The sequence below is a fragment of the Leptidea sinapis genome, chromosome 43, assembly GCF_905404315.1.
Source record: "Leptidea sinapis chromosome 43, ilLepSina1.1, whole genome shotgun sequence".
Taxonomy (NCBI): Eukaryota; Metazoa; Arthropoda; class Insecta; order Lepidoptera; family Pieridae; genus Leptidea; species Leptidea sinapis.
In genome coordinates, this window is record NC_066307.1 from 5,766,586 (window position 1) to 5,790,342 (window position 23,757).

Here is a 23,757-nt window from a genome sequence, read left to right on the forward strand (position 1 = left end):
GCTTAAATTGGACAAGGTTCAATTTACCCCATTCCGCGACCTTCTCGAGAGAGGACTCAAGTTTCTTCCGGCACTGGTCGACGATTTCCCGAGAGCCTGCATGGCCCGTGTATACGGCATCACCAGTGCTGTCGTCTGCATAGCAATGTATGTTGGAGGTGTCTAAAATATCATTGATATGCAGAAGAAACAGCGTAGGAGATAGCACACAGCCTTGGGGCACTCGAGCATTCACGGGCTTCGGGTTCGAGCAATATCCGTCGACACCGAGCTGTATACTACGCCCAGTGAGGAAGCTGGAGGTCCACTTGCACAAGCTCTCGGGAAGGCCTTTGCTATATCCAGGCTAACTGTCAGGCCTTCCCCCTTGCTTTCAATAGCCGCCGCCCGTCTATGTGTTAGGTATACCAGAAGTTCACCTGCCGACCGTCCATGGTGAAAGCCGTACTGTCGGTCGTTGATCGACTGGTGACCCTCTAGGTATACTAAAAGCTGGCGGCTAATTATGCTCTCCATGATTTTGGAGAGCAGGGAGGTGATAGCAATAGGCCTGTAGTTCGCCGGATCCGAACTGTCTCCTTTTTTTTGGATCGGATGGAAGAGGGCTGACTTCCATGAGTCAGGGACTACGCCTTTGGAATAAGAGTGCCGGAATAAACGTGTTAGCACCGGCATCAACTCAGGGGCACACGTTCTAAGCACGATTGGAGAAATGCCATCCGGCCCGCTCGACTTCCCGACGTCCAACGAAAACAGAGCTCGCCTAACAGTTTTCTGTCTGAACTGTACTTCAGGCATAGAGCTCTGACACCGTGGGATGGTCGGCGGTTTTCCGTTGTCGTCAAGAGTCGAGTTGGAGGCGAAAAGAGCGCACAAGAGCTCGGCTTTCTCTTTTGCCGTGTGGGCCAGTGTGTGTTTCCTCATGTGCAACGAACTGGTAACCTTCGGGATGTGTAGTCAGCAGAAGATCTAATAAGGACGGCATGTGGCTATCTACATCCGGGAGCCGCGTTGGCGACTCAACCAATTGGGACAGATCATACGCCAATGCAAAATTATGCACAGATCGCCCTGCGTAGTCTGTGGTACGTGATCCAAGCCATTCGGCATTGTGCCCGTTGAAATCACCCAAGACTACGATTTCAGCGGAGGGGATCTATGCAAGCACGTCGTCAATTGCCGCTTGAACGCAGCCCATGAGATGATCGGTTTCTGCGTTACCACTATAAGACCTGTAGGCACACGCATAGATACGGACGCGGTCCTCTAAATCTACGCGGAGCCAGAGAGTTGACAGATCCCTACCCTCAAAATTGCCGAGACGGCGACAGCAGATATCCTCCCTAACGTACACACATACCCCGGCATGAGACAAAAAATTGTGCTCAATTTTGTACCCGGAGTACAATAAAAAAAAGTGTAAAATATGACGTATCGCTAGGTCGAGATATCTGCGTCTCCGTAAGGAAACACAAGGCCGGCTGCGCTGTCTCAAGGTGGTGGTGGACGGCGTTTAAATTGGAGTGAATTCCCCTGATATTGCAAAAGTCCACGTTGAGCGTGGAGCGGGGTGCCGTGGTGTTACTGCCTCGTTTGTCCTGGGTCATGCGTGGTTCTGTGCCAGAATACGAAGGGCAGCCCAAGCGAGAGTGTTCGGGGAGGGATTCTCCGGCTCTGGTAGAGCCGGTACCCTCCTGGGGTAATATCTATTTACGGACCGCTCTTATATTTTGTTAGGAGGGGAGGGGGGTGCGGTCCTCGATACTAACCTATGCGAAACATAGCGGCACTAGGCCGCTACTTCACGCCGGTATTCTGTGCGAGTGTGGTAATTAACCCGGTCGAGTCTGTCCCGATTGTGCTGACGTCATAAGGCGGCAGCGTGACTCTCCCACTTCTAAAAAGCCCTTAGTCACCTCTTACGACACTCATGGGCCTGGGACTCCCCTATTCTTTACTATTACTATTGTACTTTACCCGGGGCGTAACCCCGGGGAAAGTACAGGGCAAATGCCTGAACAGTGACTGGGGCTTTATTATAAAAGTGTATATCTAGATTGACCCTTTAACCTGTTCGTTTCTTATAAATCGTACTAGAATTAGTTACAAGCAATCCCTTATTTCTTTTTTCTTATTTATATTACTATGACTTGAGTAAATCAGTGAAAAATTACAGATACACTGTTCAAATTGAGACATTCAATACCTCTGACCAATAAATTAAAAATTATGAAACTCTTTTACCTATGTTTTATTTTATGAATAGGTATCACCATCTAGATGACAGCCTGGAAAGGCTGATCGTACCTGCGGACGGTCCCCTACCAGATTGAGCAATCGAGTGAAAGGCCCGCCCTAGACTCGAAGTTATGCATGTTTGTCAGATATGTAATGTAGAGACACAGACGGGGGCATAGAAGTACCACATTACAAGCATCCTAAGCTGACGATGGTCATGATCTTCAGTCCTGAGGTAATGACCGCAGAAAGAGAGAAATCACCATAAAGCAGAACTTGAAAAATTCTTACCACCATCTGGACTGTATTAGTGCAGAAGAATCCAGCTAGTATAGTTCCAATTACTCCGGCAGCCAAGCCCGCATTTTTAAATCCAGATGGCATGGCCAGTACTCCAGTACCGAGGCATGCCTTAAGCAGGTGGACTACGGCTCCAATTGTTCTGAAACATAGTAAAATAATATAGGTCAAATCTTTTGATGTTGCGATTTGTTGACAGCTGTTATTTGGAAAAGCTTTCTGAACTCACTTCAGTTTCTCATTTACATAATTTTTACGTCTACATAGAGTCTATTGCTGCCAGGAAACCGAAAGCTACGTTTTACACTTGTGCTTTAAATATGACTTTGTGCTCAAAATAGAGGTTAACAGTCAACCTCAATTGTTTTTGACGTTTTCACAGCTGCCACAGTCTTACGTCTAGACGTATAAATGATCTTATGCTTGCCACATGTTTATATTATTATTGAAAAATGATTACTTATTTTTAAATTCAATGTAAAATTCATAATATAGCAGTTTATTCAAGCAAATTGGTGTCTAAGTGATTAGTAATGCTCTCTACTCTCTTGCAATAGAAAAAGAATCACAGGAGCTTTGCCGGCCTTTTAAGCGGCCTTTTTATGGTACCCATTTCGTTTTGAACTGAAAAGGCCACCCACAAAATATGCTTGTTTTATGTTTTTTTTTTGTACTAGGTACTCGAATAGACGGCATTAGCAGTTTTATGGATTTTGTTATAAAAATATTCAGAATTTAGGCCGTATATCCTATATTGCCTTATTAAAAAAAAAACGAAAGCGTGGTGAATACATATCTATTACGTGAACGATAGAAAATATAGTGACATACAAATAGTAGAATATTTATTCTACTGTTTATGCTGTTGAGAAGACCCATTCGGACTGAGTATGCATAATATTAGAAGAACTTGGTAAGTATTTGTCGGTTTTGAATTAGTTGTATATAATTTAATATCTAAATTTATTAGTCTGAATATGTTTCTTATTTAAAAATACAATTCTGAATTAGGTTGGATAAAGATAAAGTTTTTGTTGCGGTAGTGACATAAAAGTAAATAAAAATAAATGAATAGGATGTCGTTGGTTGGTTAAGGCGCGGTCATACCTCAATATCCACAAAATTTGGTTTCTTAGAGATTCGATTACAAGATGACGCAATGAAAATATTCTGACGCAAAAAATACAGTTCAAAAAGAAGGACTTAAAGAAAGACTTGAACCGAATAGAATATTTATATAAAATTTGAAATATCCAATAAAAAATTTGGAAGTTGCTTCCCAAAAATAAACTTTGGATTTAAAAATCTTTGAGTTTTCAGCGATAGCAACATTCTTTTTTTAAAGAATTTAATAGAATTTGTATTTTTCTAAAATTTAAACCGAACAATTATTCAATTTAATATGTTTATTTTGAACAAACAAAAGAAAACCAGTAAAATAAATGCCCATTTGTAGCTTAGCCACTTGATCAACATAAATATTGTACTATTCGTTGAAGCGTTTACAATCCTAGTCAGTCCGCGCCTTAAGGAACAAATGTTACTAACGACGTAGGATGTTCCACTTGTCTATTCTCGAATGGATTGTATGGCTTATCATTGATGACATCTTTAGAGGCGACGCTGAGAGATGACTGGAACCCTGGGTTACTGCATAGATCAGCCCTGTAACAACGAGAAAAAGTCAAACATTTCCTTGGATATTATCTTAGTCTAATATATATAAATTAGATGACACGTTGTTTGTCCGCGATAGACTCCTAAACTAATGAACAGATTTTAATGGGGATTACTTCATGGAGTGCAGTTTGATCCAACTTGAGAGATAGGAGAGTTTTTATTTCGATTTGGGACCCATAATTATTTTTATTTTCAATATTTGTTTTGTATGGACGAAATGGCGGCTACTTCTAGCGTTTGCGCATGTATGTAGCTCTTGTGTTCCATTTTGCATATTTACACTACTAAATCTATCCTTTATGTTCTATGTTGTGACAAAATTAACTAACTAACTCTACACGCAATTTCAAAATGGTAAAAAATTGCAATACCTACATTAAAAAGTAGAGTTAGTTATTTGTGTCACAACATTAAAAATTAATTTTATAATTTGGAGCTTATATATAGTTATTTTCGGGGCTTTGCCACCGTCTGTGACAGATCAGTTTGCATCCCAATAAAATATTTTATAAATGCCGTCGTGCGTTGTGAAAAAGTGTTAAAACAATAATATAAAAGTATTTGTGGATATATGATTAGTTAAGGGAGAAAAAATTGTGTAACTGGTATACCCCGTGGCCGCACACACACTAGCATAAATGTGCTTCACTTGCTAATATCACGGCGCGGAGTCCTTCTTTTTTGTGATAAAAATAAATATTCCACAACATTTTGAAGTTAGTGCCAGTTTATAGAATATGAAAATTATGGTGATCAATATTGTAATGCTATAGTGTCTGAAGTACTAATTACACTCAATATATTAAGATAAAGGTATATTTTTGATATTGGACAAGAGTCGCGCGTATGAAGTTCCAGATGCCTATTTGTGGGCTTCATCAATAAATTAGTTTGATGGAACTCATATTCATTTGAAACTTATATAATAAAAAAAAAGCTATAGCCGGTTAACTACAGACAAGAGTATGTTAAGAAAATGCTGCTACATGAAAAAGTTGTATGTAACCAATACAATGAAAATTCATGCGAAGAAAAACGATGGACGTGTAATAAACGGAAAATTGAGTTTTCCCAGAGATGAGAATTGGCTCGGTTTGTTTTTTGTCCCCCAAAATCCCCGTGTCTTATCGAATTGCCAGTTTACTTATTTCATAGTATAATATTACTGTTTGTATTGTTGCAGCGCGTAATATCATATACTCACTGACCCGTCAGACGCTGTTCTGTATATAATTAATAAAATATTTTTATGAATTTGTCAATAATATTTTATAACATCAAGAATTATTTCGTATTCCTGTTGTTATAATGAGATTGTTTCACAGCAGAACTATTAAACCGTGCTTCAATATGTCCATACAAAACAAATATTAGAAATAAAAATAATTACCGGTACCAAATCGAAATAAAAACTCTCGATCTCAAGTTGGACTAAACTGCACTTGAAGTAATCCCCATTAAAATCTATTCATTAGTTTAGGAGTTCACTGGAAACAAACATCAGTATTCCATAGATGGGCAGATAATAAAAAAAAATCATATCTCGACAATAGAGGAACCTAAAATTCGGTGTAACGTTGATAACGTTTTATTTAACAGCTTATTACATTATGTTTATTTACTATTTATTCTTATTTTGAAATTATTTTGAGTGTTTCATTGATTTGTATCACAATGGCTCGAATGACGCACTGAGGCGTGATAACAATTGGTTTAAAATACATTAGCCATTGAGTATTTTCAATATAAGAACGTTCACGGATCATTACTTGATCAGTAATCGATTTATTGCAATTGCAAGGTCAATCTATCAAGGCCGGCTTCACAAGGTGCTGTTGCAAATGAGAAAAGAGATTTTCTCAGTGTTTGTTGTAAACAAAAGGGACTGAATATGGTCTGATGCTTGAGACACTCTCTGAGTGTTCAAACACTTTATTATAGTATTATTTAAGAGCATGTTCAAGATAATAATAAGTAAACTACCTACTAAGATATATTACGAATGCTAACTATTCACTGAACTTATATTAAAATCACAAGCCCCACCTGTATCGTGAATAAGCGAATATGTAAATAGTCAGATGTGAATGACTCCGCTTCTTCTTTTTGTTTGTCGTCGTCTTAGGCCCAGTATCCACCAAAGCGGAGAGGAGAGAAAATATATTTTCATAACCAATCAGGTCTCGTTATTTCCACATCTCCTCTCCGCTTAGCTTCGGTGGAAATGGATCAAACAGAGAGGAGAGGAGATGTCTCATTTGTCTATAGAATTTTGTGCCGTGCCGAGCGTTCAAGCGGTACTTTCCCCGCTACCTTCTCTCCGCGTCTCGCACACCCGAAAACGTTGCTATAAACACAGCTCACATCTCCTCTCCACTTTGTTGAAATAACCTGACAGCTTCGCTTATCTCCTCTCGTTTCCTCTTCTCTCTGTTTTGGTGGATACCGGGCCATATCCTGTTACGCGGGGTTAGCTTTTCCTATCAAGCGGCACCATGTAGATCTCGTTTTTCCGTCTTCATCACTGATGCCAAGGCGTTTCATGTGACATCATGACATTCGTCATCCAGGTAGTTTGAGGTCTTCTCCTACCCCTCTTTCTTGTGTTACTCCTCCCGCCCATCTCAGCATATGCATTTCCGTGGTGTGTACCTTCTCGTGATGGGTCTTTTTGGTTGCCCAAACTTGGCTAAAGTACAGTAATGCTGACCGTACTGCCATTTTATAGACCTTGTCTTTAGTTTTTCACGCCACTTCATCCATTCAGATGTCGTTCTGTGTGTTACGTCCATTCTCGGAGAGAACGGATCATAGATACTTAAATGTTCTAGCTAGAGCTAGAGGCACGGCCCTGCCTAGAGGCCTGCCTAGAGGCAGGGCCGTGCCATTTAGCGTGATACCTGTGTCAAGTGAAGCGTTGGGATTGAAATTACAAAATTAATATTCAGTTTTTGTTCTGCGAATACGCAAGTCATTTTGTTCCAATGACTCTCTCCATCTTTCTAGGTCTTCTTGTATCTCTCGCATACTGTCAGATATAAGTATTACGTCGTCAGCATAAAAGAAATTCCATGGAGTTGGTTTTTGAATTTTTGTTGTCACATAGTTCATGACTACATTAAATAGCAGAGGGTTTAGAGCACTACCCTGATAAACGCCAATATAAAGGGCAGTAGATGGCTTTATATCAAACCTTGTTAGAAAGTTATCAGGTAGTTTCAAGATATTTTTCTTTAATGTTAACTAATTCACAACGTAATGGCCTTAGTCAGTTATAAATAAGAATGATCTTGAGGTAACAGTGACGTTGAATGCATTACTAACTTACATGATTAATATTACTCGTCATAATACACGTCGACACCCTTTTATCAATTCAATCTATTCTTCGATATAACGATTTTTTCTGTTAAAAACAGTCGATAAACCACAAACATGCCAAAAACATAATGTTTCCAATAGTGTGAATCTATGCGGTAAGATTAGTTCTGATTTTTTTCATATAGGTTCATCATTCGATACGGATTTTTGACTACGTTATCTTATATTCCCACAATTTATTCAGGAAGGTACTACAGTTATTGTATTATATTATATTAAAAAATATAAAGTATAGCACTTCTGGTAGGAATTACGAAAAATACTTTTATTAACATAATAATTCTTTGAATTTGCATTCAAAAGGTTGCATTTATATTGAGGTCAACTAAAAGATGAGTAAGCGGTCACTCAGGCCTTGTGTAGCTCATACACAAAAAGGGTAGTGTTATATTAATTTAAAACAAACATATATAAAAGCATTAAATGTTTTTTTCTGTAATATAATTTTAAATATTTTAATGCCTACTACTCGGTTAATTCGAGTTATTAATTAGTGTTGTTGGGTGAAGTAATTTTACAGTAGGATTCCCAAAACAATAAATGTGTTGCGAGATTCATCAAAGATTTGCTTAAAGCATTTCTGTAGCTTATTTCTACCATTAAATGACTTTCAAAATTATGCAATATCATGGGAACGGAGCAATCGGCCCCAGGCTATGTAATGAATAAATTTGAAAGTGATTCTACTTATTATCGAATTCCTCGAATGGGTAGTTCTGACGTCCAACAAGTGATTAAAAAAAATATTTTTAATGAAAATATTTGAATTTGAATTTGTTACGTTTTAAAGTGATTACCATCACTTTGGGATTAATTACACAAATAGCATTCTCGAACCCGCGACCTCTCGCATTCCGCGCGTGTGCTCTTTCGAACTGAGCCAACCGTTCGTGTGACGTATCGTTGATAAAATCTTGTATGCTTTGTTCATTTGAATTTAAATTTTGGCAACTTTTTGAAGTGGAAACCTTTTGATGAAGAATAAAACAGTTTGTATTACGTTATTGTATTATTCAAATAATTTATAAAAATAAAAAGTTTAAGTCTGTTTTATATAATTGTGAAATGATGCATGTTTTAATTATAATATAAATTTACGTTTAATTCAATTTGTAAATATTCCGATAATGTTTGCATTCATTTTAATTAAATATGTTTGTGTCTATGTTTTTGAAATGTGTGTAACACCTTTAATTAAGCCTACACTTAGAATTTATTATTTTTGTAATAATATTATTATACTTTTGTTAGTGTTTGTCTTGTTGGTGTTAAATAAATAAATAAATAGCCGTGGCTAATTTCGAATCTAATATTTTGTGTTCCTACTGAAGGCATTGAACCGTATCTTTAAGGAATATCCCTTTTCCGTTATATTCCAAGCACGCCTGTATTATGAAGGATCATTTTATGCATGAGTACTGTGAAACAAAAAGGAAAAGTTATTCTGTTATTGTTCTACATTCGGAAAAGGACTGTTTCTCATATTTTTCTTCGACGCAGTTTGAATAAGGCGTGTTATTCGATTTGACTGTGTATTTGGATCTTCGATTTCTATAATGTAATGTGTTGGTAAATTTGCCAATACTGGTATATCCAGGACTGGATTTAAACTTAATGCCACCCCTGGGCACCGGAAAAAAATCAGCCCCAATACTGTAATTTCAAAAATTCTTATTAAATATCTTTAATTCCAGAAAATAAAAAATCTATTATTATTTTAAAACTCCAAGGAAATAAATTGATTAGATCGTTTTTATTTATTTTATGAATAAATTGAATTTCTTGAATCATCAATTAAACCAAAAATTATTAATTAACAGAATTAATTGATTATATTGAGCAATCTTGATAAGACAAAAAAAATTTTTTTTCACTTCCAAAATTTTACTGCCCTAAAAAATTTGCCGCCCTGGGCACTTGCCCCTACTGCGCCTAGTGTAAATCCACCGCTGGGTATATCGCAGCTTAGCAAAGCAAACAAAGTATTTTTCGATGTAGAGACTATCACATTTTTATTTTCTTCGACAGCGTATTTTTCTACTGTGATGCAGCAATGTGCAAGCATTATTGTCTTTCAGTTTTTTTTTTAAATAAGGGATGAGACAAGCAGGAAGTTCAGCTGATGGTAATTGATATACCCATATTGCCCTTTGCAATGCAATGCCGCTCAGGATTCTTGAAAAACCCAAAAATTCTGAGCGACACTACAATTGCGCTCGTCCCTTTGAGACATAAGTTGTCAAGTCTCAGTTGCCCAGTAATTTCACTAGCTACGGCGCCCTTCAGACCGAAACACAGTAATGTTTACACATTACTGCTTCACGGCAGAAATAAGCACCTTCCACTGATAAAATAGTAAGTCTCTGTAGTGGCTCTGTAGCTAGTGATATTGCTATCCTAATGAGACTTAACATGTCATGTCTCAATCTGACGAGCGCAGTTGCTATGTATCTCAGTAGGTATTTTGCGTTTTCAAGAATTCTGACCGGCATTGCATTCTTATGAACAGAGCGTATCGTTTATCATTTGAACGTCTTGCAATTCTCGTCACTTTCTCTTAAAAAATATTTCTGTCTTTGCTCTCGAAATAACTAAATTAATAAACTTAATTTTGTACATTACTTACGTCGACTTGAAATTGTCTATTTCTCCTTTCTCGTTTTGTGACATTTCATTAAGCTAGTTCAACTGTACCTGAAACCAAATTTTGGAATTATAATATTACTTAATATAATAAATAAATGAATAATTTTGTATACATTAAGTAATATGTACAATTCTCGTGTCACAATGTTAGTAACCTTACTCCTCCGAAACGGCTTTACTGATTTTTACCAAATTTTATTTTCAAGTAGGTTTGAGGATAGGCTGCTATCTATTTTTCATCCCCCTAAATGTTAAGGGTAGTCCATCCCAAAAAAAAAATTAATTTTTTGACAATTTATTTTATTTTATTATGATTCATCATTGAAAATACATACAAATTTAAATTTTCGGCCTTCTACGATCTACAACTATTTTTGTGTCACGATTTTTATATTATTCTGTTCCATCCACCAAACTGATATAGGGTTGCAAGATGGCAATCGAATACAATAATTGTAGTACGATATATTTGGTAGGTGTGAGAATTGGTTGCATAACAATTTTAATAATTGATTTTTATTTTAATACAATGAAAGATATGAAATTAGATAACACTAAAACAAGTCATTCATTTAGTTCATAGGACTAAATAGGTTATATATACATATACTAGCTGACCCAGCAAACGTTATATTGCCGATATTAAAATTGCGATACAAAAGTAACTGTTGATCGTAGATGGGTGAAAATTTGAAATTGTATGTATTTTTTAATGCTGACTCATAATCAAATAAATTAAAAAAAAATGTAAAAAAAAATTAAAAGAAAAATCGGTTTTGACCACCCTTAACATTTAGGGGAATGAAAAATAGATGGTGTCCGATTCTCAGACTTACCCAATATGCACTCAAAATTTCATGAGAATCGGTCAAGCTGTTTCGGAGGAGTTCAATGTTTAACACCATGACACGAGAATTTTATACATATATTAGATATGACCAATGGAACGGTACGGGCTAATACGCATGTATCCAGCCCTACTGTGGTACGGCGAGGAATAATTTTGTTAATGTCATTTACATGACTCGGACGTGACACCCATTTGAAGTGAATTCCAGTTTGTAAATGGTGGCGACGGTGCATTGGTTCCCCTTTTCCCGCAGTAAATTATTTAAATAATATTTTTTCAGATTATTGTTGTTGCGAAATAATGATATATGACTAAATATAAATATGTTCACTTATCATTCTAAAAAATAATTAAATTTCATAAATGTTTTTTTTGTCGTTATTCTTATAACGTCATAATTATTCGTCCAATTTGATGTTTCAAACCGGCTGTTGCCGCTATTGACGAGAAATTTACAATTAATGTTTTAAAATTATAGATTTTTTTTTCAGTAAAAGAATGAAATATTGACTACATATTTTTTTATATAATTGTCACTATAAGTTTACGTGCTCTGAGGATTTACAATGTGTCGTCTTTTTAAACGACTAAAAAAAAGAAGGCATTAAAATCTGACAATGGCAACCATGAGAAAACCATAAGTCTTCAATTTGCTATAAGTATGTTTCTGACATATTTAGGAATAATTCAATATTGCGCGAACCGATTTTAAAAATTCTTTATTGGAAAGCATTTACTTCAAAGATAGTTTGGTGAGAGTTTGGTTGGGCTCTGATTATGGGATCCATGACAAAGTAACCGATTCCGATTCGATGTCACCGTTTCCAAAAATAACAAAAATCGTAACTAGAATTGGATTGATTAATTATATTGCATAAGAATACGCAATTAATTTTGTACTTTTAAGTTTATATCTATTGTTTTGGAATAGAGTTTTTTAAGTCGGTTCTTTTTTGTTAATTTTTTATTTTATTTAATGATATTAAATGTATTTGAAGCACACTAAAAATTTGTCTAAATATGTGTAGATATACTAAATTTTTTAATGCAGGAATGAACGTAAGTGCTTTTCAATTTTGTTGCAATCAATAAAGTTTTTAAAGTCAGTTGCTTTTTGTTAAAAAATTTTTAACTGTTTTGTTGGATTCTATCAGTGTGCGATTTATTGCGGGCAAATTATATACGGGATTTTTGCAATAAATATTACTGCTAAATTTATTTAAAGGCCGGCAACGCTCATGTGATTCATCTGGTGTTGCAAGAGATTGTGGCCGGCGGTGATCACTTAACAACAGGTGACCCGTACGCCCGTTTGTCCTCCTATTCCATAAAAAAAGGTACTGCCACATTGCACACACTTTACAGTGGCATTTTCACAGATTTTTGTATTATTTAGGTACGTGTAAGAGTTACACCTACTTAGTACTAATAACATTCAATTAATTTATAATACATATACATGATAAATTCACACTGATTCTTAAAATATACTAATTGTAAAATCTGATCGATATGAATATTTTACTTTATAATTTATAATCAAATGAAAAAGCTCTTAATTATTCACAATTTTTTGATTCAATCAGTCAAATAAATCACGAATTTGTGCAGAGTTGGCTATATAAGCGAGTGTAACTCATTATAGCGTCTAACAATGCTGACAATAGACCCAATTACCGTACTATTTACCTTTTATCCGTATTTGTGAGGGAAGATTGGACGTGGAAGATATTTTTATGCAGTATCTCGTTTATGATACGAAATATTTCCCACCCAGAAATTATTATTATTATTTTTTTTTTTATGAATATAAGGGAAGAGACGACCAGGACATTCAGCTGATGGTATTTGATACGCCCTAGCCAATACAATGCAGTGCCGCTCAGGATTATTGAAAATCCCTAAAATTCTGAGTGGCACTACAATTGCGCTCGTCACCTTGAGACATAAGATGTTAAGTCTCATTTGCCCAGTAATTTCACTAGCTACGGCGCCCACAGACCGACACACAGTAATGTTTACAAATTACTGCTTCACGGCAGAAATAGGCGGTTGTAGTACCCATAATCTAGCTGGCTTCCTGTGCAAAGATGCCTCCGACTGGTAGTAGATTACAAATTGTTGTCATTTACAATCTTTTTGCAGCACAGTATCTGTGCGAGAAATTTAGAGTGACAGAAGCCAAGTATCTCGTGAAACATCGCATTTTCTTGTGATTGTGTACTATAAATTGGATTTAGTGTTGAGCAAGCGTATTCTAGATAACTTCGAACCAATGAATTGTACCCTTCTGTGTTTCGTTTTGGTTATTAAATACATTAAAAGAGGAATTCTACACTAAATTATTTAAAATTCACACTTGAATGTATTTCATATTATAAATTCTTAGATTTTACAGAGATCGAATATTTTTCTGCACCCGCGACTTCACCTGCGTAGACTTTTACGGGAATTGAATTTATTGCACATTATTATTTATTTCATTTATTTAACTAATTTACTATTATTTTTCTACTATCTCCTTGCTATTTTCCGCGAGTCAAATAGAAGTAACTAATTTTTTTAGTACCTGTGTTTCCCGTCTTCTGTGTTACAAGAACCTAGTGCAGAGCCACCACTCAGTACAAATAGACTACAATGTACACAAATATTCACAATTAAGATTAAGTGTATCCTGTTAACTTTAATTACTTTGTATATATCTTAATTTTGGTAATAAATTTATTATTATTATTATTTTAATTTTACTTAACGGAACCCTATCCAACTAGCTCGTAAACCACTAGCTGACAGACAGACATTGTTTTGTACATAATAAATAGAAATACTGTTTTTTTATGAATTTGTCAAAAATATTTCATAACACCAAGAATTATTTCGTAAAATGTGCTCGCTTGTTATAATGAAATTGTTTCACAGCAGAACTGTCAGAACCTTGCATCAATAAATCCTTTCATAGAAAATATGTCCATCCAAAACAAATATTGGAAATAAAAATAATTATGGGTCCCAAATCGAAATAAAAAAAATCCTATCTCTCAAGTTGGACTAAACTGCAGTTCATAAAGTAGTACTAGGACTTCACTGGAAACAAATATCAGGACAAGATATATACATGAATTTTGAATGTAAATATCTCTTATAACCTCACTAAGTGAAAACAAATTTGAAATTACGTAGCATGTTTGTTTAACATCAAAGCGTGTAAGTAAATAAAATTAAGTACACAGAGTTGGTCACATAAAGGAATTGCTACTATATGTAATGAAGTTCCCTTTATGTGAAAAGTTTTATAATGACCAGGATGTATGCTAGTTACCGCGGAGTTCTCTTTGAGTGATAATCATTAAAATTTAATTTCTCGACTCGATCAAAACCAACTTTTATATTCTGCGGAAATGACATTTTCTTATACCTTAGATTAAGGATTGGTCTCCGCTGCTCTCCAACTAGATACCGCACTACCTAAGAATAATAGCTTTTACATTACTGCAACTATTAGATCTTGACACTCAATGGCATCTTTCAAATTTTGTAACATACGCTTCGTGTTTTTTTTGCATTGAAATGAATAAAATACAAAATACTTACTGATGCTATGGGATCACAGTGTCTTTCTTATTTTTTGTAGAATTATTTTTACAGTCTTACTGCGCAACCCGGCATTTGAGTTTCAATTACTGGTTGAGTTTAAAAGAACAAGTGGCACGTCAACGTTATACCGTTTGTTAGGTCAGCTAGTGAATAATAAATACTAGCTAATACCCGCGACTTCGTCCGCGTTAAATTATGTGCATAAGTTGTTGTTTACTACGCTATATAAGTAAACGTAGGTTTCTAACTATCCCACGAGAACTCTTTCATTTTCCAGGATGAAAAGTATCAAAGATGTTGACCGGCGATATAAGGTATCAACATGCCAAATTTTATTAAATTATGTTCATAAGTTGTTGTGTTCTACACTACATAAGTAACTATAGATTTTTAGCTGTCCCACGGGAACTCTTTAATTTTCCGGAATGAAAAGTATCTTAGATGTTGACCGGGGACGTAAGGTATAATCATGTAATTAAATCGGTCCAATAGTTTCAGAGATTAGCCCGTACAAACAGAGAAACGGACAGAGAAACAATAAAAAAAATCGGGACTTATTCTCTACTCCTCTTCTTACATCCCCATGACAACGTTTTGCGCATTTTTTTTTCAACAGATATTTGATCTCTACAGATCACTATATAGTATAAAACAAAGTCGCTTTCTCTGCTTAAATCTTTAAAACTAGGCAACGGATTTTGATGCGTTTTTTTTAAATAGTTAGAGTGATTGAATAGGAAGGTTTATATGTATAATAACATCCATTGAATAGTGGAGAAATACTGTTATTTTTGTGGTTTCTAATGTGATGTCGTAAATAATTACTTTTTTTCCGCTCCCATTGCAAACGCAGGCAGAACCCTACGAAATTTATCGATATAATATACTAAGTATTGTACACATTGATAAGGTGAAGCTACAGAAAACTCCGCTATGGTATATGTCGATCTCTTATGGATATCCCACAATATTTTTTTTGTCATTTACTTTTTACGACAAATAATGGCTTATTCACGAAGCGATTTTAACCAATACAGCATTAATCTTTATCTAATTAAATACCTTAAATACATTGTAGATTTAATATAGATCTATATGGCCCTTTACAGCATGATTTAATTGAATATTTTCGAAGATATCACAGATTTAAATATTGCGGGACGTAGCGTTTGCGGCGGTATGGCAATACAACGTTTGCCTGGTCAGCTAGTTTATTATAAGTATAGATTAGGAGAGGGAAATTGAAATTTCACGCAGCAGTCATCTACTGCTATAAAAAATAGCCGTAAAGTGTGGATTACAATCGAATCGAATGAATCGTGAAAGGAATTCCTGTTGTCAATGTGAAAATAGGTCAGTAGAGGGAATTGGATTTTTCGGCTGGAATGCTGAAGAGAATATTAATCATGAATTGTCCTTCAAGTTAGTCTGAATATAAGGGAAACAAAAATGTTTCCAGATAGTTTTGGGTCAATCTACACATACTTGAGTTAAGAAAAGAATAATTAGCATATTGAAAGACATTTTAAATATTTGCCGTTATCGTTATTGGCGATATCTTTCCTTCGCAGATGCCACCATATTGACTATAGGTAAGGTCGATTTTGATAGATTTTTGATTTAATATTCAACATTCAACTCTATGTCACAATGACGTTCAAAGAACTGTAATCGATAGTAAATATATATGTATCATCATCATAAGCCGGAAGACGTCCACTGCTAGACAAAGGCCCCTTCCAAAGATTTCCATGACGATCGGTCCTGCGCTGCCCTCATCCAACGTATTCTTGATCTTGACCAGATCGCTGGTTCATCTTGTGGGGGGCCTACCAACACTGCGTCTTCCGCTACGTGGTTGCCATTCGAGGACTTTACTGCCCCAATGGCCATCTGTCCTTCGAACTATGTGCCCTGCCCACTTTCGTTTCAGTTTCGCAATACTTTGGGATATGTCGATAACTGGTTCTCTAACAGATTTCCTCATTTATGATTCGATCTCGCAGGGAAACTCCGAGCACAGCCCTCTCCATTGCCCTCTGAGATATTATATATGTACATAATACTAGCTGACCCAGCAAACGTTGTATTGCCGATATTAAAATCGCGATACAAAAGTACCTCTTGATCGTAGATAGGTGAAAATTTGAAGTTGTATGTATTTTTTAATGCTGACTCATAATCAAACAAATTTAAAAAAAAATATCAAAAAAATAAAATGTCGTGTGGACCACCCTTAACATTTTGGGGGATGAAAAATAGAGTAGAATAGGATTTTTCCGATTCTCAGACGTACCCAATATGCACTCAAAATTTCATGAGAATCGGTCAAGCCGTTTCGGAGGAGTTCAATGTTTAACACCATGACACGAGAATTTTATAAATTAGAGAGAGATATAAAATAATTAAAAAAGTCTTTGTGAATGTCAGGGGTTCCACAAGGGTGCAGTCTTGGACCGTTGCTCTTTTTAAATTATATTAACGATCTATTGAACCCTATAGAAAAAAATATACTGTCTCAATATTGAATTAACAAATTTTATTGTAATGAAATCTATTAAAAATAAGAAGCCCGCTGAGCCTCTTGCGCCTGTTCTTCACAGGCTTGAGGCATATATTCTTGGAATGAGTGGTAGATTTTTGCGTTCAATTAGTGACTGAAAATTCTATTTTGAAAAAAAAATATGAAATTTAATTTGAAAAACTGGTATTGGAAGTTGTTGAAGGAGACGGAGAGATCTCTGATGAGTAAGAGAGCAAATTCACCATACCACAGATACAAAATTAAGTAATTTTATGCCTCACGGGGTTAGCTGTGTTCTTTAAGGAGGGTATCTGCGGTCACCGTTTCGGTAATTTTGAGGGTATTAGGTTGCTAACCATAGAATAAATTTCATTGTGCGATGTGTTCACGATACGGTAATGGTATTTACAAAAAAAGGACATACCAGTGGGAGGCTCCTTTGCACAGGATGCCAGCTGGATTATAGGTACCACAACGGCGCCTATTTCTGCCGGGCGTATCAATCACCATCACCTGAACGTCCTGCTCGTTTCGTCCCTTTTTTTTTATTTAAAAAACACCCACCTAACACTATATTGCTTATAAAGTTATTTCTATTTCTAAAAGGCCGCTTTTGAATTACCAGTGCCCGCGGGCACGGCCGATGCGGAAAGGTTAATGCTCCTGTCATTCCTCTAGTGATACGACTACGGGAAAGTGAGATAGCTAAAGACCACGTATTCCATTCACTCGTTTCCTATTCTAAGGAAAACACTAACTGTGCTGATTTATAATATTTATTCTGAATTAATATCGTTGTTAAAGTTCGATCATTTCAAAATGTTGTTAAACAATTCTTAATATTAGATGTATCTTATCAGCTAAACCGATTTTTATCAAGATAGTTTTAAGAAGGCAAATGGTTATCTTTTCACATTGACTGTCAAATCTATTGAAGATAAGCATTTAAGATTGGAAGATGGATCTTCATTATCTTATCTTCATCAGTACATAGAAATAATTTGACTTCTATAAAACAGTTAAAATATACCTGTGGGAGGCTCCTTTGCACAGGATGCCGGCTGGATTATGGGTACCACAACGGCGCCTATTTCTGCCATGAAGCAGTAATGTGTAAATCTTACTGTGTTTCGGTCTGAAGGGCGCCGTAGTTAGTGAAATTACTGAGCAAATGAGACTTAACATCTTATATCTCAAGGTGACGAGCGCAATTGTAGTGCGTCTCAGAATTTTTGGGTTTTTCAAGAATCCTGAGCGGTACTGCATTGTTATGGGCAGGGAGTATCAATTACCATCATCTGAACGTCCTTCTCGTCTCGTCCCGTATTTTCATAATAAAAAAAAACATGTTTTGTGGTGAATACACTCAATTTAATTAAATGTTTGAAACAAGAAAACCTCATTGATTAGCAACAACAACGGTACACTTAATACCTAAAACTTTATTTAATTAACAATCGTCCTATTTGACCATCTGGATTATTCGTACGAAAAAGCAATGGGATTTCATCGTACGAGTAAAATGCACGTTGCAATTCAAGTTGTGTCAAGTAGGACACTAAAGTGAAGTTACTGAGCAGTGAAGCAATTCGATCTGTCAGTCGCCAACGACAAACTTTTTTTTATGGAATTGAAGGACAAACGAGCGTTCGGGTCACTTGGTGCTAAGTGATAACCGCTGCCCACATTCTCTAGCAACACCAGAGGAATCATAAGAGCGTTGCCGGCCTTTAAGGAAGGTTGTAGTACGAAGAAGAAAGCTCCTTGAAAACCGCACTGTGGAGGAACGAGAAACCGAACAGATGGTGAGGATGATATCCTAACTAGTGGCGTGTCGTGCGAAGGTGGAATTCGGCGGCAGGAAACAGGTTGAACAGCTCTTTAAAACACTCCCCGTAATAAATGCGGTAGAAGACACACAATGAAGCGACGTCTCTACGCAACGCCAAGTGATCCAGCCGTTCACAGAGCACTGGGTCCCCGATAATACACTCGACTGAGAGGCGCTCTGAGAGAAAAGAAACGACACAAGAATGTCTTCCAGAATGCTTTAAAAGAAAGACTCGGCTCATGAGCCGTGCAATAAATATTATAGTTATACCTATAACTAGTTATATAGCTAGTTATCAGTGATAACCATGCGCAAAAAATTTACAAAGTCAAGGCTAGAGTTGCTTAGTTGCTTATACTATACCTCTTTATCAGAGTGTGACTCAAAAATCAAGATGTGTGTGTTGCTAGGGTTGCCAACCGTACTCTAAAATAGAGTATTGTACTTTTTATCATGTAGGTGTACTCTATCATATATAACACTAATAGAGTATGCTAAGATACTCTTTTTTACTCAATGTTTACTATACTAGTGCTAGTCACGTAATATCATGCAAACCAATTATCATACACAAATAAAATTTGAAAACATAATTTTGTGATCAATGCGGGACTCGAACCCACGAGCCCTCGCGTTCCGAGTGAGTGTTCTTCCAATTTAGCTAATTCGAGTGTCCGAGTTATGAGAGAGAGATTATGAACGTTCGAGTGTCGTATCGTCATAAAACTTGTATGCTTTGGTCAACTCTCAGGTTGTGGCTTCATGTGTATTAATCCTAGAAGTGAGGGTTATCACTTTGAGAAATATAATAAACCCATTATCAAAATCAAAAATGCCCAATTAATAATGCTACATTCGGACGTTTCTGAACGCAGCTACTAATGCCATTATGTCAAAGTCATGCCCAAAAAAATACTTTTTAAAAATATAAAACAAATTATACTCTTTTGTGGAACTCCGTACTCTTTATTTACTTCATTTGAAATCAGATATACTCTAGTTCGTTAAGTAAAAGTTGCCAACCCTATGCATCGCAATCTGTTGCAATAATTTCAGAAGCAATCTCAATAGTGGCCTTGAGTCTAATACTCAAATCTACGATTCCAACAATCAGATACGCTTGATATTTTGACAGCAGCACTTCAATTTGCTTCTGTTTTCTTTCGAAACAGTTGTTTACGTCAATTCGTTAACTTGGTGACGAACGTTCTAATTTTAAAGTATCTTTCATAATTTCCTAAATAAACTACTCGATATTTTTGATGGCTACTTGGTTATGTTTCTAATTAGAATATCCTTCATTGTTGGACTTCTTAGAGAATATATTTATATTTATGGTCATGACTGAATTGAATTGAAACATATGTTGTATGCTTAGATTACGGATTGGTATCCGCTGCGCTCCAACTAGTCGCAAAGTGCGGCAATAATACTACGCCCTAATGGGCGTATTCGAGCCAGTCTCAATCAATGTGTGACTTTGACGACGTTATGTTAAGCTTTGCTTATAATTGAAACTAAAATGCGGTTGCGTAGTAAAATACTGTAAAAATAACACTAGAAGAAATAAGAAAGACCCTAGGATCACATAGCCAATTTAAAAAGAATAGTGATGTACATAGTGTGAATACTTGAAACAAACATAAACTCGCAATTCCATTTACTAGGCTCCGTAAAATTGCTAAAGCTTTTAAAGTGGATTGTGTTATATTTTATAATAAACTCCCAGATGAAATTAAAATATTACCTATTAAAAAATTTAAACGTGTCGCAAAAAATAAATTAAAATCTAAGGCCTATTATAATGTGAAAGATTATTTAAATGATAAAGATAGTTGGAATTAATGTTCTAAATTTTGTTAATGAATATTGTTATACTCATTTGAATGCTATTGTAACTTTTGTACTTCATCCTGACTTGCACTAAATAACTTATAAAGTTTTACAGTGAATAAAGATTTTTTGACTTTGACTTTGACATCAGTAAGTATTTTGTATTTTATTAATTTAAATGTAATATAACACGAAGCGTATGTTACAATATTTGAAAGATGTCATTGAGTGTCAAAATGCAAAGCACACAAGCATCTAATAGCCGTAAAAAAAAGCTATTGTTCTAAAGTAGTGCGGTATCTAGTTGGAGCGCAGCGGAGACCAATCCCTAATCTAAGGTTGTATGTATAATTGGCCAATGGAATAGGACTTGTATGGGTAGGTATATAATAAACTCCACAGTATATATTTTTTTTAATTTTTGTTGCTTTACTTATTCACTCCAATTCTTTCTCTTTATTATTTTATAAGTATTTGTTTAATTTTATTGTATTTTTTTTTGTTATCCTGGGTATCCCATACACCAAATGTATGAGCATATTGTACTAATAGTCCTCAATACATTTGCAGTAAAATCGACATTTCAATTGGGATAAACTTACGTAATGGTTCCATTACATAGATAGATACCGATTCAAACTAATATACGAAAACAGGACGTTTAAGCTTATTTTAATATGGGCCTCGCAAGCCACGTACGTAAGACGAGCAGCCAGTAGGTTTTTTAATACATTTTTTTCTTATTTCAATAATCTCCATAAACAGATTTTACCAATGGGAGGCTCCTTTGCACAGGAAGCCGGCTAGATTATGGGTACCACAACGGCCCCTATTCCTGCCGTGAAGCAGTAATGTGTAAACATTACTTTGTTTCGGTCTTAAGCACGCCGTAGCTATTGAAATTACTGGGCAAATGAGACAGAACATCTTTTGTCTCAAGGTGACGACCGCAATTGTAGCGCCGCTCAGATTTTTTGGGTTTTTCAAGAATCCCGAGTGGCACTGCATTGTAACGGGTAGGGCGTATCAATTACTATCAGCTAAACGTACTGCTCGTCTCGTCCCTTATTTTCATAAATAAAGAAACTCCAGATTCATCAGAATCCATAATCGTTGCTCGTTTCATCAAAATTCCAATAACTTTAAACACCGATAGGTTCACGCTCTTCTTTGCACAGTAATATTCAAGCTTAAGCCCAAGCCACTGTAGTTAGTGAAATAACCGGCCCATTGAAACTAACAACAATAACATCTTAGAGATTTTCAAACGTGATGATGGTTTAAAATTATCTAACACCTGGGATCCAATAATCTCTAAATTAAAACCCACAACTACACATTCGAAAAAAAAGAGTACACTGTCAGTAAATTTTGCTAAAAATCCATCTATCTGTCTACAGCAAATACCACCTCCGAGGCAATAAATGGCGCTAAGCTTCATAATGAAAAATACTATCTTTGACTCATTTCATCTGTAGTCCCCCTAAAAACGAGATCTGGAAAGGTCTTGAAACGTCGGGTTAACTAAAATAAAAATATAAATGTAAATTTACGCAAAAATCTAATGTAAAAACATATTTAAAATACGTGTAATAGACACACGTCTTAATCCTTTATTATTATATTTAATATTTTAAATCACAAGATGACGAGTAATTAGTAATGCCGCTCAAAAAAATAGGAAGAACCTAAGCATCACTGCCTTATATTGGGTAGGAGATACCAATTGCTATCAGGTTAAGTTTGTCTCGTTAAAAAAAAAAGGTTTCGTTAAGGGATTTTTATGCCTACTTTCCGGCTTCATTGCCAGATCGGTTCGAAGCTTATTTGGTTGGTTGAGAATGATATCCATATTGTTCCAATTATAGTTTTGCGCGGACGCCATCTTGAATTTCAAAACTAATCCTTATTTTTTACCGCCACCCTGAGAAGCTTGAAAACGACATATTATTGTTGCAAAGATATATTTGCGGAGCTATCCGGGACTTTCCCAACTTTAATATTATTATTATATATTCTCTGACACTCAGACAACCTTGTAATCAATACCCACATCCAATCGTAAAGTGACAAATAACTTAACAGGCAACTTTTGTGCAGTTCAATTACATCACATAATAATTCTTTGGAATTTGAGCGACAGTATCGACAGTGAACTACTTACTGACTGTAAAGTTTTCATGGTAAGACCGATGCTCCCGAATTAAGTGATAAGCTGTGTCGGTTTTTAGTTCCGAATTTAAGTTTTACTTTTTTAAGGTCAATTAAAAAAAAACAATTCCAATTCTGTTCCTACAGGGCCACCTTATAGTTTTGCTCTTCTAGTTATTCGGAACTATTTAAATTCCGAATGTTATATTTTTTGAAACGTTGCAACCTCCTTAGTATATAAAAAAAACAATTGGCGCGAAATTATTTGTCAATTATTTCTTATCACACATCAAAGTTCTACGTACGCAACGAAAATGGAATTAAGTCGAAATGATTTTAGAGTGATGATTTGATATTATTTTAAAAGTTCTCTCTCTCCGCAAGACTGTGTCGCTCGTCTTCAAAATGCTTTAGGGACCTTGCTTGAGCACCGTCAGGCGATGGTTTGCTGAATTTAAGAGAGGTCGGGTTTCTTTACATGATGAATTTCGTGAAGGGCGGCCTTCAACTGCCATCAACGAATATAATGTGGCTACTGTTAAGCGAATAATTGAAGAAAACCCACGGATTACGTATGAGACAATTCGAGTACTATTGGGGATTGGTATGAGCCAAATTCAGAAAATTGTGCACGAAGAATTGAAAATTCGGAAACTTTGTTATCGTTGGATCCCTTAGAACTGACAACGGAGCAAAAGAGGGCTCTCGTGTATGGTGCTCACAGACGCT

At 35.7% G+C, this 23,757-nt stretch overlaps 1 protein-coding gene across 2 annotated transcripts in view; it reads right to left on the reverse strand.

The window, feature by feature from the left end:
- The window catches only part of LOC126977014 (proton-coupled amino acid transporter-like protein pathetic), a 64,974-nt gene that overhangs the window by 10,180 nt on the left and 31,037 nt on the right, over positions 1–23,757 (reverse strand). For both annotated transcript variants that reach the window (XM_050825662.1, XM_050825663.1), the window contains exons 2-4: positions 10,226–10,293; positions 4,087–4,203; positions 2,530–2,680 (exon numbers count right to left, since the gene is read on the reverse strand). In XM_050825662.1, the coding sequence (XP_050681619.1) occupies positions 2,530–2,680; positions 4,087–4,203; positions 10,226–10,269 (312 nt within the window). In that variant the 5' untranslated portion in view covers positions 10,270–10,293. The remainder of the gene's footprint in view (positions 1–2,529; positions 2,681–4,086; positions 4,204–10,225; positions 10,294–23,757) is intronic.